The sequence below is a fragment of the Mesoplodon mirus genome, assembly GCF_964341445.2.
Source record: "Mesoplodon mirus genome assembly, chromosome: 14".
Classification (NCBI taxonomy): domain Eukaryota; kingdom Metazoa; phylum Chordata; class Mammalia; order Artiodactyla; family Ziphiidae; genus Mesoplodon; species Mesoplodon mirus.
Genome location: NC_138990.1, coordinates 60673358 through 60692775, shown reverse-complemented (window position 1 = coordinate 60692775; position 19418 = coordinate 60673358). Strand labels below are relative to the sequence as shown.

Sequence of the window (19418 nt, the reverse complement as noted above, 5' to 3'; positions counted from 1 at the left end):
GAAGGAAAGGAGCTTTGGTTACACAAAGCTTACACAAGGGGGTGAAAGAGCAGGATTTGCCAGGGAGGTCAGCGCAGCAGGATGGCAGGAAGGGAAGGCAGTTGGTTAGAGATTCAGCTGGAGAAGTCACCAGATATGAAGGCGCCTCATTTGTAGAACAGGATCTACAAAATTGCCTCATTTGTAGTGGGCTCTAAGGGCCCACTTAGCGTGAAGCTAACGAAGCTGAAGTTTCAGGACCCTTCACTGCATGGGCTCCTACCCACATTCGTTTTTCATTCTAAATGAGCACTCATTTTTCTGTACCTAATTTTATACTTTTTTCTTTTTCATTTCAAAAAGTCCCCCAATTCTTACAAGCTTCAGATACCACGCAAACCGGGTCCACCCCCAGGTGGCGCTGTTCTCTACAAGCGGGAACACTGGAAGGGGCTCTAGGTGGGGGTGGGGCACAAATAACTGTAATCCATCCAAGCAGCCTCTGAAAAAATGTGGGAAAACATTAAACACCATGCTGCTGTAAACATTAAGCTTTTGATCACTGATTTCCTAAAATAAAGCTACTCATTTTCTTCATGGGGTCCTCATTCACTTCGGGGATCTCAGCATTGCTAACTATTAACCCAACATTAAAGAATGAGGAACGTGTACCCCAGCGTAGGCATACGGCCCCAGCAGGGATGTTCACTGTAGTCCAGGAAGAGATGTTATCATTGTTTGATGAAACAAAACCGCAAATGTTGGATGCTTGTTTTTGAGAGTCATTTTAAACGCTGAGGTTTTCACCCAGATAATCCAAAATCTGCTCTTGAAAAAGACTTGCTTCGTGCTATTTATTCTCAACCAGGTGAAAAAAGACAGCTCCAGATTTTAATGGTTAACCCTCTCTTTATGCCAACTAAGCTCCCCCAGGGGCCGGATGCGGAAATGGGCAAACAGCCTGGTTCCGCCAGGTCTGGGTGACCCACGTAGGGACAACAGGACTCTGGGGACAGTACTCTGTGTTCCCGATTTCTGACTAACTCCCATGACATCACCAGGCACATTTTCATTCTTTTCTCCTTAAACAACTTGCTGCTCTGAGTGAAAAAGGAATCAGTTCAGCATTACACCAAGTCCCCTAACACATGAACCTTCAAGTTGCAAACTTTCAAAGATGCGAACGTGCGTTCGCACGTACGATCACGTAAGTTAGTTCATGCGTCTGGCGTACATTGTCACGTGCATGCCTCCTCTACATGTGGTTGTGCTTTTGTGTACTTTACTGTACAGTACTGTATAGAGTACAGTAGTATAGTATCCTTACTGGAGATACGGAAAGAGGATGAGAGCTGCTACCCAGACGTCACCGGATCGTTTTTTCAAGAGGGTAGATAGAACTGAATCCAGCAAGGAACCAGAGCCTGTGCCATCAACATCAGGCGTGAGTGAAATTGCAGCTTCAGCTCTACCATCTGCCACCCCCTCTCCCTCCTCCAGTCAGTAACTCTTCTTGCCTGTTTACTCCACGCCAGCCTCTGTATGCCAGCTGTTGTACTGTACTGCTGTACTTTTCAAGGTACTGCACTGTAAGATTTAAAATGTTTTCTTTATTTTGTGTTTGTTTTTTATGTATTATTTGTGTGAAAAGTATTATAAATCTATTCCAGTACAGTATTATATAGCTGATTGTATTAGTTGGGTACCTAGGCTAATTTTGTTGGACTTAACAAATTGGACTTACGAACGTGCTCTCGGAATGGAACTCGTTCGTATGTAGGGGACTTACTGTACTGATATCCAAATCCTCGAAACCTCGAGGCAAACCTTTCCTTTTGAGATGACTGAAGTTACTGGGCCCATTTACCTAAAAAGCCAGGTTTGGAACAGAGAAAAGCTCTGCTCTTACATGTGATGATATATAAGACATCCTCTTGATAATGACATAAATCCCAGGTCATCCATCTCAAGAAGGAATGAGAAAGCACAGGCTATTTCAGTAGGACAGAGAGAAAACCATATCCTCTGCTTATAAGCAGGGAAAGTAAACTGACCCTACTGCTCTCCAGAAACCTGGGTAAAATTCCTTGTTAACTCTTCCAGAAGTAGGACATAGATCATGGGCTCCAGAATCTGACCCATCTGGGTACCATCCCATCTCCCCCACTGTCCAGCTGCATGAGTTAGCTTATCTGCATAACCTCCATAAACCTTGGTTTCCTCGTCAATAAAATAATACCTGCCTTGCAGGAATTCTGTGAGGATTAGGGGTACTGCTGCCAGAGTCAACTGACACTTTGGTCTTTATATTACCTGATCTCTCTGCCATGTCTGACAACACAGACTAACCTTGTTGTCTAGAAATACTCATACGCCTTGGCTCTAGGATACCCCGCTTCTGGTTTGCTACTCCTCTGTCTGCTCAACACTCCTTTAAATATTAATACTCCTTGGGGCTCCATCTTATACCCTCTGTTCATTTTGCTGCACAACAGTATTGACTCATTTATCTATCATTTATTGATTATTTAACAAGTATTAATGCTTATACAAAAGCAACACACTGTCCTAAGTGCTTTGCAAAGGTTAAACCGTTTAATCCCCAAACAACCCCACAAGGTATGTACCATTATTATTCCTATTTTACCATCGGGGGGATTGAGGCACAAGGACATGATGTACCTCGATCAAGGTCACACGGCAATAAGTGGTGCATCAGAACTGGAACCCTGTGTGGCGCCTTATCCATTTGTTACGTGGCCTTCCTTTACTTTTATTTTTTTAGTTGGAGGACCTGCTACACCTGGCCCTCATTCCCACATGACAACAACCCCTACGAGCTGACAACTGGCCCCCTTGTTCCCCTCAGCTGGCCCAGTTCTCTCACTGATATTACCTACCTGACCTCTGTGGGCATTGTCCACGTGTCAACAAATCCCAAAGTCTTATCTCCAGACCAGACCTTCCCCTGAGTTCCATGTCATTATATCCACTGAGCACTTGGATGTCGCTCAGAGAGCTCAAACTCTGCATGACTGAGACCACCCCCCCTCCACCCCGGCTCTTCCCATGTCTCCCATCCCAGGAAGCAGTCCCACCACCCAGCCAGCATTCAAATCTGAAACCTGGGAGTCACACTGGACTCTCTCTAAGGCCTGATGATGCCTCTGCAACCCCACCACCCTCACTGGCCCAAAGCCCCCACCATTCTTTTCTGGTCACTGTACCATCCACCTCCCTGGTCCCTCCACCTTTGAACCTGCCTTACTCAAGCCCCTTCTCCACAACCAGGTTGATTTTTCCAAATGCAAATCAAAAATTACTTCCCTGCCCAAGACCTTTTAAACCCAAATCCTACCATGGCCTCTTATGACCTGGTTCCTACCCTCCTCTCTCATCTCGTCCTGTCAACCCCCCCCCACCCCCGGACAACATGTCTCCATGTTGGACAACTCCCAGCACCTTCACTGTGCCGTGACCCTGCTTCCTCTCTGCTGGGAACACTCCCACCTGTGTCTCTTCGCTTGGCTCATTCTTACTAATCCTCTAGGTAACACTGCTTCCTCTGTAAAGTGTACCCTAGTCTCTCCCACTCTGTGTCCAGGTTAGGTGCCTGCCCTGCATTCTCCTACTTCCCACTGTCAGGACCACTCAGCACACTTTACTGTAATTTCCTGTTTGTCTACCTCCCCCTCCAGAATATAATATAATATTATAGCCTGTGATGGCCACAACATGGGCCCATATTATCAACCACTGTACCCTAGCAAATGGCCAATACACAACACATACTGTTAAATGAGGGAATGATTTAGAATGAAGTGCATGGCATACAGAACATGCAGTGATTAGCATCAAGCACAGAGCTGGTTTATAAAGCAGGTAATGAGTAAATTTTATTTTGAATTGAGCTGCTTCTCTCCAGCACTACCATGCTTAATAGGGCAGAGCAGAGCCAACATTTATGCTCTGATTCCATCTTAAGCCAGGAGGGCATCTTGGTTCCCAGTCCCCAGCTGCCATAAACATACTACTTCCCTACTCCAGGGCTTAGCCTTCCCATGTGGTGGTTTCAGGGTCACACTGAGCTCCAGACATGGGGCCAGGCCATCGGAGTTTCTTCCCTGCTCTACAGCTCATCCACTGGTCACTTCACCTCTCTGGGCCTCAGTTTCCTCATTTGTCAAATAAGGGATTTGGAGGGCAAGTAAAAACCAAAGTGATCAGAAAAGTATAAAATGCTAGACAGGGGCTTCCCTGGTGGCACAGTGGTTGAGAGTCCGCCTGCCGATGCAGGGGACACGGGTTCGTGCCCTGGTCCGGGAAGATCCCACATGCCGCGGAGAGGCTGGGCCCATGAGCCATGGCCGCTGAGCCTGCGCGTCCGGAGCCTGTGCTCCGCAACGGGAGAGGCCACAGCGGTGAGAGGCCTGCACACCGCAAAAAAAAAAAAAAAAAGCTCCCACCTCCTCTGAGGAAACCTCCTGACTTCTCCAGCTGAAAATGCTCTAGCCCTGAGAGGTTCGGGGCAGAGCCAAGTCCCAAATGGCCAGTGTAAGGGGGGGACTAAGAGGAGAGAAGGGTGCTCCGTGCTGCCTGCCAGCCTCCCACTGTGCAGATAAGCTGAAATCGGATGGGAGCCCAGCGGAAGAAGGCTCAGACTCTGTGAGTACAAGCTGGTCTGCAAGCAGGGCTCGTTCCAAATGCCTCCCCACCACAGACTCGCAGCGTTGCAAATTATTAACCTGCTTAACTCTGCTGCGGAGATAAGTGCTGCTGGGGGGAAGGAGGGTGTCAGAAGCCCCTTCATGTGAAAGGTCCCTTTCCATAAGCAAAGAGCTTTCCCTTACAGCTTTCAGCCTTTCTTATTTACTTCTAATAAGAAATCTTCTAAACCAGCCTTACAAAAATGTTTAACCTCTCAACCAGAGGCAATAATGATTCATCTCAAGAGGGATTTCATCCTGCAGGTCCAGTAGATAAGACTCCTATTCACGTACTCCACTACCTGGATGCCTGCAAGAGAACAGCTGGGTTAGCCAATAAAGGATTTATGTATTGCTGGCACATTTTGGCAAATTTGACCACACTTGTCTACACATCTCCAGACAATCCATCAATATTGTCACAACGAGCCTGAAGAAATCCACTGCCAGATAAACCAACTGGTTTATATTCCCATTTATGTATTTCCAATTGAAAACCTCCTTGCAAAAACTATGCAGAGGAGTTCCCTGGCGGCGCACTGGTTAAGAATCCACCTGCCAATGCAGGGGACATGGGTTTGAGCCCTGGTCCAGGAAGACCCCACATGCCGCGGAGCAACTAAGCCCGTGTGCCACAACCACTGAGCCTGTGCTCTAGAGCCCACGAGCCACAACTACCGAAGCCCCCGTGCCTAGAGCCGTGCTCCACAAAAAGAGAAGCCACTGCAATGAGAAGCCCACACACCGCAACAAAGAGTAGCCTCCGCTCGCCGCAACTAGAGAAAGCCTGCGTGCGGGAGTGAAGACCCAACACAGCCAAAACTTAATTAATTAGTTAATTAATTAATTAATTTAAAAAACTATGCAGGAAAAGTGAAACACACAAAGAGAAGTAGTTTGCCTCAGATCAGGTGTGGAGTTGTGGCTAAGAATGTGGACTCCAGAATCTCAGTGCTTGGGTTTGAATCCTGTCCCCTCACTCCCAAGGTGGGTGATGTCACCTCTCTAAGCCTCAGTTTCCTTCTTGTTAAAATGGTCATAAAATCTCTTTAAGTTAGGCTTCTTCTGAGCATTAAATGAGATGATCCAGGTAAAGCACAAAGTAAGTGCCTAATGAGAGTGGTGCGGGCCCAAAGAGGGGGTGTGAGTGTGCAAATGATCTTCAGTGATGGAGAAGAGGAGAGTCCACACTCCATCAGAGAAGTTTAAAACTAACCCCTAGTTAGCTGACTGACCGTGTCTACCTCCCCTCTCTCAACTGAGACAAGGCTGCCTTGACAAGGTGCCTACTTCTCGAGATCGCAAAGCAATTCATCTAAATTCTGGAAAACATATATAGTAAAAATAGTCTTAGAACTAAGGAGTCTATAGGAATATATTTAACAAAGGAAGTGCAGGACTCGTACACTGAAAACATTGTTGAAAGAAATTAAAGGAGACCTTAAGTAAGTGGAAAGACATCCTGTGTCCGTGGATCAGAAGACTTAATATTGTTAAGACGGCAATCCTCCCCCAAACTGATCCATAGATTCAATACAATCCCAGCAGGCTTATTTGTAGAAATTGACAAACAAATAATAAAATTCATAGGGAAATGCAAGGAACCCAGAATAGCCAAACAGTCTTAAAAACGAAGAACAAAGCTGTAGAGTTCACACTTGCCAATTTCAAAACTTACTATACAACTGTAGTAATCCAGACAGTACTGGCATAAGCACGGACATATAGATCGATGGGACAGAACCAACAGTCTAGAAAGAAACCCCGACGTTTATGATCAACTGATTTTCAAAAGGGTTCTAAGAGAGTTCAGTGATGAAAGAATAATCTTTTGTAAACACATGCTGCCGGGATAACTGGATAGCTACATGGAAAAGAATGAAGTTAGACGCCCTCTCACCATATACAAAAATGAACAAAAAATGGACCAGAGACCTAAGCGTAAAAGCTAAAGCTACAAAACTCTTATAAAGAAAACGTGAGTTAAATCTTCATGACCTTGGGTTAGGCAATGGTTCTTAAATGTGACACTAAAAGCATAAGCAAGAAAAGAAAAAAACATAAGTTGGACATCATAACAGTTAAAAACCCTTGTGCTTCAAAGGGCACCATCGAGAAAGTAAAAAGACAACCTACAGAAAGGAAGAAAATTAACTGCAAATCACATGTCCAGAATACATAAAGAACTCTTACAACTCGACAAAAAAGACAAATAACACAATTTTAAATGGACAAAGGATGTGAATAGACATTTCCCCAAAGAAAATATACAAACAGACTATAATCACATGAAAAGATGCTCAACATCATTAGCCATCAGGGAAATGCAAATCCAAACCACAGTGAGATACCACTTCGCGCCTACTAGGATGACTATAATCAAAGATACAGACAATAACAAGTGTTGGTAAGGATGCAGAGAAATTGGAAACGTCATATACTGCTAGTAAAAATGTAAAATGGTCCAGCTGCTTTGGAAAACAGTTTCTCAAATAGTTAAATACAAATTATAAATATAGATACAGATCATAGACATTTAGATAGAGACTGTATGATTCCATTTATATGAAATGTCCAGAACAGGCATATCCATAGAGGCAGAAAGTAGCTTAGTGGTTGCCAGGGCCCAGGGGGAGAAAATGAGGGGACCATGGGAGCGACTTTGGGTGGGTACGGGGTTTCTTTGGGAGGTGATGAAAATGTTCTGAAATCGGTAGTGATACTTGCATTACTCTGTGAATGTACTAAAACCACTGACTTATATACTTGAAAGGTGTGAATTTTATGGTATGTGAATTATACCTCAATAAAGCTGTTATTTAAAAACAAAACAAGAACAGACTAAGGGGTGCAGTGTTGTTAGTGTCTCCAACTTGGCAGCCTGCATCCTCTCTATTTGGCTGATGTGGTGACCTGTAGAAAGGGACCCATGGCTCCGTGTCCTGTTCTCTTTGGGTCTCCTCCTCACCTACCTCAGAGCACTACCCCACTAACCTAACTTCTTGCCAATCAGAGCCGAAGCAGCAGCAATAATGGAAACAACAATATGGCTAATGTTCACTGTGAATTATGTGCCACGTGCTGCTGGAACTGCCACCACACAGGTGAGAGCCCCATCAGCTCTCACCTGGGGCGCTGAGGGAGCTCTCCGGTGCACAGACGACAGAGGACTGTCTCTAACTCAGCACGCATCCCTTACAGCAGCATTCACTGCCCCGCAGCATCAGCTCCCGCCCTCGCTTTTTGCACCCCAGCTCCCTTACTCTCTCCCTCATTTCACTGCAGTGCATTGGTGGGGTTGCCAGATAAAATACAGGACAACCAGTTAAGTTTTCATTTCAGATAAACAGTGAATAATTTTTTAGTAGAAGAATGTCTCAAATATTGTACTTCTCTGTTTAACTGAAATTAAAATTTAACTGAGTGTCCTGTCATTTTACTTGCCGTATCTGGCAGCCCTGCACACTGGCCCCCAGGTTGTTTCTAAAACATGTGGAGCTCAGTCTCCCCCAAAGAATTTTGCATTTGCTCTTCTCTCTGCCTGAAATTTTCTTCCCCCAGATGTTCATGTGACTCCCTTTCAAATGTCAGGTTTTTGTGCAAATGGGACCTCAATATAGTGGTGTCTCTGAGCCAACTTCTCACTGGCACTCCGAGGCTCTTTACCCTAAGCCTTCATCACCACCTGACATATTATATATTTAGTTGTTAATTGTCTGCCTTCCCCTCAGGATACTGGGGATTCCTTGAGGGCAGGGCTTTGATGCCCTGCTTCATTCCCATTGCTTAGAACAAGACCTGGCACAGAGCAGACAATAAGTTGATATTTACTGAGTGAATACAGAAGTGTTTTGCATGGGTTATCTCATCTAATGTTCCTAAAAGTTCTCTGAGACAAAGACTGCAATCAATCGTGTTTCATGGATGAGGGATCCAAGACACACAAAAGCCAAATAACTCGCCCAGAAGCCCCCTGTAGCCAGTGGTGGGCCAGGTCCGGACACAGGAGCTGGACCCCCTAGCCCCCGTTCTGGCCCCGCCTCACCACACCAGCTCATTGTCACAGGCAGATGAGCATCTCAGAGCTAAGGCAACAGGTGTTTCTGTCTCCCCCGGACTTCGATTATTTGGGTTAGAGGAAGAAAGGAGCCACTGACATATCTAAGAGTCTGTAATTGCTTCAGACACCTTAATCCCAGAACTGAATTGCACTGCTTGATTTTGCCCGCATAATTACTGTTTTTTAACACGAAGTATATCGAATAAACATTTAAGCACCCATGTAACAGAGAAGTTTGTGTGGGTGTCTATACTCACTTTTATTTCTTCTTGAACGTCAGGATTACGGAAATTTAAATCAGGTTGCTCTTTCATAAACTGATGAAAATAGCATTGGTTTCGTACTTCATCAAAGTGCCAACTGGAGTTTCCATATACACTTAACTAGCAAACAGAAAATAGCAAATCAGTTGCTTAGCACGGTTCCTATGATGGTATCGCCCACAAAGGAATGATCATTGCCATCCCGGCCCCTTGAGGACTGAGTGCACAAATCCCCAGAATTTTTTTTCTAGCGGGGGCACTAGGTAAATTAATTCCCCAAAATGCCATCCACTGGCCTAATGCCCCACAAGTGTGGTTGTGATGTGTTTGTACAGTAGAAGCTGTTCCCAACAACCACAACATGAAACCAATGCTCTCAAAGGCAGGACAAAGGCCAACTTAAGGAGCAGACATCTCTAATATATTTTCTTGAATCTTCTATCCAGGCTCTGGAATCCTGTTTGTGAAGAAAAGCAAATGGTGGCCAATTTGGGAGAAAGACATATTGTATTGGTCTTGGAGCTTGAATCCAGAGAGAGCAACTGTTTAAACTATATCCTCAGAAAAGTATTAGAATCATTCAAATTAAAACTCTACGAGTCCTCAGGAATAAAAGAAATCTAGAAACTTCAAGTGTTGGTTCCCAATCGTGTTTGACCATGGGTGGTGCTTTCCTCCTTCTAGAAATGCTCATGTCCGTGGCATTTCCAGAAGGAGGAACTTGTGTGAGGGTTCCTCAGGGCTCTGTCTTGAGCCATTTGTTCATTTCACACTAAAGAGAACATTGGACAGCATTTACAAACTGAGGGATTTTGCATAATATTTTCTTTTTAGTTAGAAGACCTAGTCACACTGGGTCCACATTTCCATGGCAAGCACTGGCCCAAGCTAAGGAGTAGCTGATGCCTTTTGAGGAAACATACTCTCGCCAGATCACCTCATGGCCCACCTGGATACAAACCAGGATAAGATTTTTACAGTATACATCAGTATACAGAAAGATCAGTATACAAAATACAAAAAAAAAAAAACCTCCACAAATCTATTTCAAAGGGACAAACAATCCAACAAAAAAACTGGGGAAAGAAACCATTAAACAGGTGTTCCACAGAAGTGGAAGCTCAAGTGAATAAACAGATGAAAAGGTGTTCAACATCATTAGTAATTAGGCAACTACTACATTAATAACTAGTTATTAGATAAATAATCATTAGCAATTAGAGAAATGTAAAATTAAGACCTCAGTGTAATTAAATAATAATCATTAGCAATTAGAGAAATGTAAAATTAAGACCAATTTATGTTCACTCGGTAAAAATTAGACTAGATCCAGTCCTTAGCCCTTTCATTTATTAGTTGTGAACCAGGGCAATGTGCTTAACATTTCTCTGCCTTGGTCTATTCATCTGCAAAATAGGAATTAAAGCCTAACTCATAAGATTGTAGGGTGAATTAAGTAAATTAATGAATATAAAACACTTAGCACAGAGCCTGGCACACAGTAAGCATCTAGCAAATGTTTGCTAGTGTCATCAACACTTTCAAAGGTGATGGATCAGGGAAAAGAAAAATTAGGGAGGTGAAAATGCCAGGACTTACTAAAGGCCTGTTCACCAGGCTGCACATTAGTGTCATTCATGGAACCTGGGATATGGGAGGTTGGAGAAGATCACACCGTCGGCTTTGACACGTGTCCTTTGAGTGCCCTTGGGTCATCTAAAAGTTGATGCCCAGGAGTCAGCCTCTTTAAATGTTTATGGAGGTCAAGAAGGAGGCCCTGGAGGGGGTACAGATGATCCAGAGGAAAAGGCTCCGCAGAAAGCAGGAGAGAAGGTGAACTAGCATGGGCAGAGGGACTGTCCTGGGACAAGAGTAGAGCTGCCAGAGAAAATATAAGACGTCCAATGAAATCTGAATTTCACATAAGCAACAAATACTTTTTTAGTGGAAGTATGTCCCATGCAATATTTTACACTAAAAAAGTATGCACTGTTTATCTAAAGCTCAGATTTCATTGGGCTTCCTGAATTTTCATTTGTAAGTCTGGTAACCCCAGACAGGAGAGACATGGTCTCAGCTGCAAAAGAAGTGACTAGGAAGAGGGTGGGAACGGGGGCAGGTGTGATGGCTTCCGTTCTTTCTTTAAAGTAGAGTTTGCTGCCGAGAGTGATAAGAATGGGGAGAAGGCAAGAGGCGGGAGGGTATGCTGATCAGCTGGATTTAGTAAAATTCCCCCAAAAGAATGGATGGATCAGTTCAGGTGGGGACAATGAGTGCGTCCAGAGGCTTAGATACTGAGGTTCAGGTAAAGAGAAAATGGATGGTTGGGTTTATTTATGGCTAGTGTTTTGTTCGACAGTGGAGTCAAAAAGCCAGAAAGGCAAAGGGGTCTGAAGAGTAGCACGACAGTTACTGAACAAATAGGACATGGAGTTTAAGCTGGACAGAGTGGGAAGTAAAGGAAGAAGACATTAATAGAGAGCATAGGTTTTAATTTGCTGAAATACATCAGCTCTACAATAAAATGAAAAATCCAAAATCAAATGATTAGGAGGCTTGGGACTTTATTTCTATGTCTTTGGGAAACTTGTTCCCCTTCCCATAAACTATACCCATCTTTTTTTTTTTTTCTTTTAACAGGGCTTTGTAAATAACCAGTTTAATCACTAAAGAGCTGCCCATTTTCCCTCTGTAAATCAAGCACGTCGGTACTTACCCAGTTGTTGGGTGGTATGGTTTTGCCATTTTCACGGGTACAGTCATGCCAGATATAATAATCAGTATATTTCCCTGTCCGGTTCCGACTCCATTGAAACCAAGCATGTTTATCACTGGTGTGGTTTGGTATGAAATCAATGATTAATTTTAAACCTAATGAATGAAAACATTTCAAATGTTAGGACAAGATTATATTAGAATAATGTAACAGTGAAGGAAAAAAATGCTTTAAGTTAAGCCTTTGGAGAAATGCTTTTCTTAACCCATCCCACCCACCTTCCATTCAATTTACCTTTATCATGTATGGCTGCAACCAGGTTCTCAAAATTTTTCATTGTTCCGAAAATGGGATCGATTTCTCGGAAATCTTCAACACCATGTCGGAAATCTTTAAGGGATGATTTATAAAATGAAGTAATCCAAACAGTTTTTATATTTAAAGTTGTGATGTAATCTAGTTTATCTTGAATGCCTGAAGGAAAAAGTCAAAGCCATGAAAAATAAATAAAGTTTGGGGTTTTTTAGTTGAAGGATTAAAAATAAAAGGAATAGGTCTAAGATGGAAATATTTATATTGAGACAGAAATATTTAGAATTTTGTTGAATATGGGTGAAATTCAAATAGCAAGGTCTAGTTCTACAAACAACAGCAAGTTAATCTTCTAGCAATAACCTTTGACCTTTAACATCGATGCATAATACTTAAAAAAATCTGTTTGCGGCATGTTCATATTTTATACTTAAAATCAAGACTACACTATTGTTAATTTATTCTACACATGGTTTTTGAGCACCTAATCCAGGCCAGATGCTGGGCTAAGTGCCAAGGTATGAAGAAGAATAATACATGGCCCCTGAAGGTCAAGTGGTCTGTGCTGCACTGTCCAGTGTGTAGCCACTTGCCATGTGGCTATCAAGCACTTGCAGTGTGACTAGTCTGAATGGAGATATGCTGTAAATGTAAAACACACGCTGGACTTTGAAGACCCAGTATGAAGAGAAAGAGTGTAAAATAGCTCATTTATATTTTTATATTGATGATATGTTGAAGTGACACAGTGGATGTGTTGGAGTATACAAAGTATATTATTAAAATTAATTTCACTCATTTCTCTTTTACTTTTTTAATGTGGCTTCTAGAAAACTGACAATTACCTATGTGATCCACATTCTATTTCCTTTGGATATCGCTGAAGCCAAGAATTTATACAGAAGAGAATTCTAGAGTTGGCTGAGAAGAGATATGGGAATGAAACTGTACTTGGGACCTCGTAGGATAATTAGCAGATAGTGGCGTGGGGTGGGTGCTTCTAGTTCAGAGTCCTAAATGCAGAGCCAGAGTTGAGTTTCCCATTCAGTCTCCAGTAACTTTCTGTAGGACTCTACGTGGCTTCCTACAATCAGCCTGTCCGAGGTCACGGAGACCACAGGACAGTCCCCTGACTCCTGGCCTTGGGGCTCCTCCCCTGTAACAGGCTGTTGTCTTTGTCCTCATTGTACCTCAGTCCCCTGTGTGGGTGGCTGTGAGACCACACAGAGTGTCAAAAGGCAACAAAAGAATGTTAAGGCAGATTTAAGTCAGAATTTTGATTTATATCAAAAACCAGCACAAAGGAACAGGATGATACAAACAGAGGCTGAACAGACACAAAGTAAACAAGGGATCTCCCAGGCCCACATTCCAGGGGACAGAAGGCAGTAAACTGAACTGAAACCTGGAAATTTTTCTTCAAGTAATAACAACAAAACCCCCTCAACCTCAAGGAAAAATACCTATTAATTACAGGAAGCAGCCAGTCCTTCAAGGAAAAGTTACCGGAAATGGCAAATGTGAGAGGTGATTAGAAGTTGCCCTTTGCAGGAGAATTTAGATGGAGATTACAGAGGGAGGGCCAGGAAGTGGGGAGTGTATTTTGGGGTTTAGGGTTTTGGGCTCTATTCCATCAAAACATCACTTTGCAAAGCATTTCCTTTGTAAGAAGCAGGTGCTAGGACCATGTTGGGGGCTGGGGGTTGGAAGGAAACTCACCCAGATACGTTACAAGGCAGTATCAGAGGTGCTGCTCCTCCAAAGCACCACAAGAACTCTGGGGAGGGGAGTGCACCCACTGATCAGGAGGTTAAATACAGATTAATGAAGGAAGTGGATTTGAACTGCATCTTGAAGGACAGAAAATATTTCAATTAGCTAAGATGCAGGATGACTTTAAAAAGAGAAAAATTATATGAGTGTGAAAAAGAAAAGCCTTTTATTAGTTATCAGGAAAGTTGGAGATTTCAAGAGTGTATTTATAACATTTTAAAGTTTGATTAAGCTCATTGCCACTTCCCATACTCTATTAAATCATTCTGTTTTGTCTTCTTCAAGCCAAATATCATTATCAAAAATTACCTTATTGGTTCATTTGTTCCTTATTGTTGCCTTTAACTAGGGTGACCTTATCAACCAATCTGCCTGGGACAGTTCCTGTGTATGGTTTGTATCCTTGTTTATGCAATAAATAATTAGGACATTCCACACTTAACACACTAGGAAATTATTAGCATAACTTTAAATTTTGTTTACTTTTTTATTAATATGGATATTGTTTTTAAATAATCCTTAATTCAAGTAATGACCAACCCACTCTATGCCTTTTCTTCTTTCCTTCATTTCTCATAATTTAAGCTTTAGAGACTCAGCCTACACATTTTAAAGACATCACTTAATCTTTTTCTAAAATATTATTTATGCTTTGTTCACTAATCAGAAACTCTCCACTAGATTGCCAAACCACCCACTGTGCACACTGGAAAAGGAATGCTAAACAGTCACTCTGAGATAACCAACTCTAAAGTGCACAGAAGCAGGACACATTTCAGGAGGAAACTTGCCCACGTAGGAAGTTAGAATGGATGACCAACTACGCAAAGGTTCCTAGCAGGCAATAAACTAAACAGCTCTTTGGGGGCTCAAAGGGCTCCAGCAAGTAACCTTTCGTCATATGGGAAGAACTGTTGGGTTCTGCTGAGGGGCTTTTAAACATCATAAACAAGGAGAAACGTGGCGTGATCAGTCATACTGGATGGAATGTGCTTACCGCACAACCCAGGCATAGTGCCCTTCAAGAACTGAAAGAGTCCCCTACAACCTCATCTCGGACACGCCCCAAACTCTCAAGGCACGCACCTTTTAGATCTCCGTTTCCATCCTTGTCGCTGTCCTTGAAAGACCTCGGGTAGATCCGGTACATGGGCCCCGCCTGCCACCAGTCCAGGCACTTCGGAGAGATGGCAATGATGCTTATGGTGGCCGCAATGAGCACGAGCACAGAAGCCACGGTGAGCCAGAAGAGGACCTCCCGGGGCACCCGGTAGCGGGCCTGGCCCGAGAACCGGAACAGCACCTCCTTGGGCATCCCTGCGTAGGGCCGGATATCCTTCAAGTCGGGCTCCGCAGGGCCAAAGATGTCCACGGCGTTGTGCTGTGGGCTGTCCTCTGGGCTGCCTGGGTCCGGGTCCCTCTCCAGGATGTCTTCATTTTGTACAAACCCGTTGTTTGTCCGGCCTCCCTTCATACTCATTCCAATGGAATCTCTCTTGCCTTTATCCTCAGCCATGTTTCACAATCTTATCCCTGCGGAGTGCCTTCCTGCAGTAACAAAAGTGGGAAGGGAACTCGCTGAATTGCTTGGTTGTGTTAAGGAGCTTTGCGTGGTTTATAAATAAACTTGGCTGGACTTTGTCCAGCCAAAGAAGAAAGGGTAAAGGTAAAGGGAGTTTAAAAAAATTATCTTTCAAAAAAAAAGAAAAAAAAAATTATCTTTACACCTGTGAGGCTGACGTAGCTATAGTCACTACACTGAGGGATTCAGATCTGGACTGGGACATGAGCATAGAGGAGGGGAAATGGGAAGAGGACATAGGGTTCCATTGCAATTTAAGGTGTTACCTGATTGAGTACACAGATGTTCAAAGCAGCATTATTCCCAACAGTCAAAAGGTGGAAACAAGTCAAGTGTCTATCAATGGATGAATGGACAAACAAAATGTGACATATGCCTTAAAAAGGAACGAAATTCTGACCATGTGCTACAACATGGATGAACCTTGAAGACATTATGCTAAGTGAAGGGAGCCAGACACAAAAGTCTGAGTCCACTTATATGAAGTACTTAGACAGATTCATAGAGACAGAGAGCAGAACTGTAGTTACCAGGAGTTGGAAGGAGGGGGGTAATGGGGAGTTCTTGTTTAATGAATATAAAGTTTCCATTTCGGCTGATGAAAAGTTCTGGAGGTGGCTGCACACCAATGTAAATGTACTTAATGCCACTTAATTGTACACTTACAGATTCTTAAAGTGGGAAATTTTATATTATGTATATTTTATCACAATAAAAAATAGCTTACATTTCTTTTTTCTTTTTAGCTAGCTCTGAGAAAAAGAAACAAACACCAAATTTTGCAAGGGGAAACAGGCTTTTCTTTATTTTTTGTTTTGAAGGTCTCTTCTCCTCCTATAAATGTAAGAGGAAGAGGATTTGGAGGCAGGGAACAACAAAACCTTTGTTACTAAAGCTATTTTATTTTATTTCAATTCAAGCCAACCTGATGAATACCTATTTGTATCCTCAGTTTGACCCCAGGTGCCTTCAGTCATTTTTCCTATTTTCAGAAGAGGAAATGGCTGTCCATTCTTGGAAGCACTTTTCGAAGTGGGAGTGGCAGAATGGGGAATTCCATGTCTAGCAAGTTCAAGTGCTTTATTATAGGTAAACAGTTCTTAATGCGAGCATTAAGAGTTGTTGAATCATTGACAAGTATAAAATACAAATTTGCAACCCTGAGGAAACTGCATTAAAGTTAGGTGTGCTTTCCTAGAAGATTATAAACCCTTAAAAGAACGCAATGATTCATGGCTTCCATTTAATCAGTGGCACATATAACAAACAGCTCTATGACTCATTTGATCAAATAAGAATTTTTTTCTTTTAAATGAGGAAAGTTATATGAATTCCTAATATTGTTGTTATTTTGTAGAGTTACTTAGAAGCAGTAATTGGTACAGAGGAATGAGCTATTTGATTTTCACTAAGTTATTTTTTAAAATGAGTAAATCCCAATATCTAGCTCATTGAATGCATCCAATAAGTGGCATCTCTCATCATTATTAATTAGGCATGGTGTATATATTTTTTTTAATTGAAGGAATTTAACTTTTATGTCTTCAAATTGCTTCATCACTCAAACACATAATGGTAATTTTCACAACAGGCACTAATTGAAATGCAGTTACTATTTGGGGATAAAAAACAAAATGCAAAAATACCCCTAGTTTTACAATAATTTTAAATTATAAAAATAACTTTTAATTATAAATACTTAAGTGCTAAGTATTCAATCATACAAATGCAAAGAAAACTCTACATCATAACAATACAATTTCATGACAGAAATGTCCCATTTTGACCTCTCCACATTTTATTTAAAATAACAATAACAGGGGCTTCCCTGATGGTGCAGTGGTTAAGAATCCACCTGCCAATGCAGAGGATATGTGTTCGAGCCCTGGTCCGGGAAGATCCCACATGCCGTGGAGCAACTAAGCCCGTGATCCACAACTACTGAGTCTGTGCTCTAGAGCCCGCCAGCCACAACTACTAAGCCCATGTGCCACAACTACTGAAGCCCGCCCCCCTAGAGCCCGTGCTCTGCAACAAGAGAAGCCACCACAACGAGGAGCCTGTGCACCGCAACGAAGAGTAGCCCCCGCTCGACACAACTAGAGAAAGCCCATGCACAGCAATGAAGACTCAATGTAACCAAAAATAAATAAATAAATAAATAGATTTATAAATAAAATAAAATAACAATAACAACAATAATACTTCGAACTTCCAGAATATGCAAACTAGAATCTTTTAAAAAACAATCTGGAATAATTATCTGGTCTCTGGTGGGAGGATTATTTAAACAATAAAAGCAATTACAAAAGAAGATTGAATTGACTGAATAAAATTTTTGAATTTTTTATATCACAAAGCATACTAATTGAAGAGCTTATGACAAATTGGGAAATGCATTGGTAATAAATATACCAAAGAACTTATGTTTTTAACATTAAAGATATATATATATTATTAGAAATATTTTTACATATATGAAATTTCATAATATCAGTTTTAAAATGTCAGTAGGAAACTTGAAAAAAGAATGTAAACATATTTAACACAAATCAACTCACTAACATTAGAGAAATAAATGAGCATTTTCAATCACAATGGCAAAGAATTTCTAAAAGATTATAGTACTGACGAGGATCCAGTGGAAATTGGCATAATAATTCTGGAAAGTAATCCGGCAATGTGTATCATGAGTTTTAACATTTTCAGAGGCTAAAAATAAATAAATGGGGCTAGCTCTACTGGATTTTAAAATAAAAACTCTAGAAAAATGAAGAGTTGTTACTGAAGAAGTATAAGTCAAAAGATCAACTGAACAGATTGGAGTCATCAAAAATGGACCCCTACTCCCTATACAGAAGGGAATTTAGAATATGAAAAGTGAGGAAGTCAGTGAGGAAAAGAAAGATTATTTAGTAAGTGATGTTGGACAATTGGATAAGGAGAGGAAGTAATATGATCAGAATCATGTGGGAAAAAATAGCACACACATTTGTGCATGCATGTTGAATTTCAGCTAGTGGTTGCCTGGAGGCTGAGAATAAGAGAATGAGGATGAGAATCCTTGGACTTAATGCTTTTCTTGTACCTATACTTGGACTTATACTTTACCCTGAGTTATCTGTCCTTAGCATATATAACTTTCATAATAAAAAGAGGGGAGAAAATGTTCATATCCTTTGACTCAGGAATTCCACTTCCAAAACTCTATCTTAAGGAAATAATTCAGGACGGGGACAAAAGTTTATGAATAATAGGCTTATTAATTACAGTGTTATTTATTACAACAAATATTGGAAACAACCAAAATGTTCAATGACACAAGACTAGCTAAATAAATTATTGTACATCCATGTTATAGAATATTAGTCGTTGAGCATATTTTCGAAGATTTTTAATGACACGGAAGAAATCCCACATTATTGCACTGAGTGGGGAAAATGCAGGCTATAAAGTAGTTGTCCTAATTATGTAAAAAAATCTTTTTCATGTAGATTTGTAAAGTCCTATTAGAAAAAGTGTTTACAGTGTTTATCTCTGGGTTCTAAGGTTATGCGTGATACCCATTTTGTTCTTTAAACTTCTTCCGATTTTTCTAATTTTTCTGTAATGAATATGTATTACTCTTCCATTAGAAAAAAAGTAAGTTAGGAAACTCTGAGTTTGGAGTCTCCCTAGAACTTCCAGTCAGGTGCTAGAGTTCAGTTTAAGATGACTCCTCCTAACATCAGCCATCCAAAATTCATAAACATCCCATACTCAAGATTTAAACTAAAGAGAGAGAGAGAAAAAAAAGCAAACTTCAAAAAGCAGAAAGAAAACATGGATTCAATGAACAAGTATGGAAACACTGGAGAGAAGAGGAAGTTGGCCGGCAATTTGGAAAAGATAGCCACAAAGTTAAGAATTCCCAGCAAATACAAAGTATCAGTATTACTTACTTTCAAGGTGACTTAGAAGGAAATATTGATTGTAGAAAGCCAAACACACTGACTGTTAAAACTTCTAAACATGAATAAGGAATAAG

The 19418-nt window shown here is 41.5% G+C and overlaps 1 protein-coding gene across 1 annotated transcript in view; it reads right to left on the bottom strand.

The window, feature by feature from the left end:
* SLC3A1 (solute carrier family 3 member 1) overlaps window positions 1-19418 on the bottom strand; it is a gene marked incomplete at its 3' end in the record, with an annotated part of 44686 nt that overhangs the window by 15984 nt on the left and 9284 nt on the right. Inside the window, exons 3-6 of the mRNA XM_082643140.1 lie at window positions 14896-15357; window positions 12019-12198; window positions 11725-11879; window positions 9003-9128 (exon numbers count right to left, since the gene is read on the bottom strand). Coding sequence (XP_082499266.1) covers window positions 9003-9128; window positions 11725-11879; window positions 12019-12198; window positions 14896-15325 — 891 coding nt within the window. The 5' untranslated portion in view covers window positions 15326-15357. The remainder of the gene's footprint in view (window positions 1-9002; window positions 9129-11724; window positions 11880-12018; window positions 12199-14895; window positions 15358-19418) is intronic.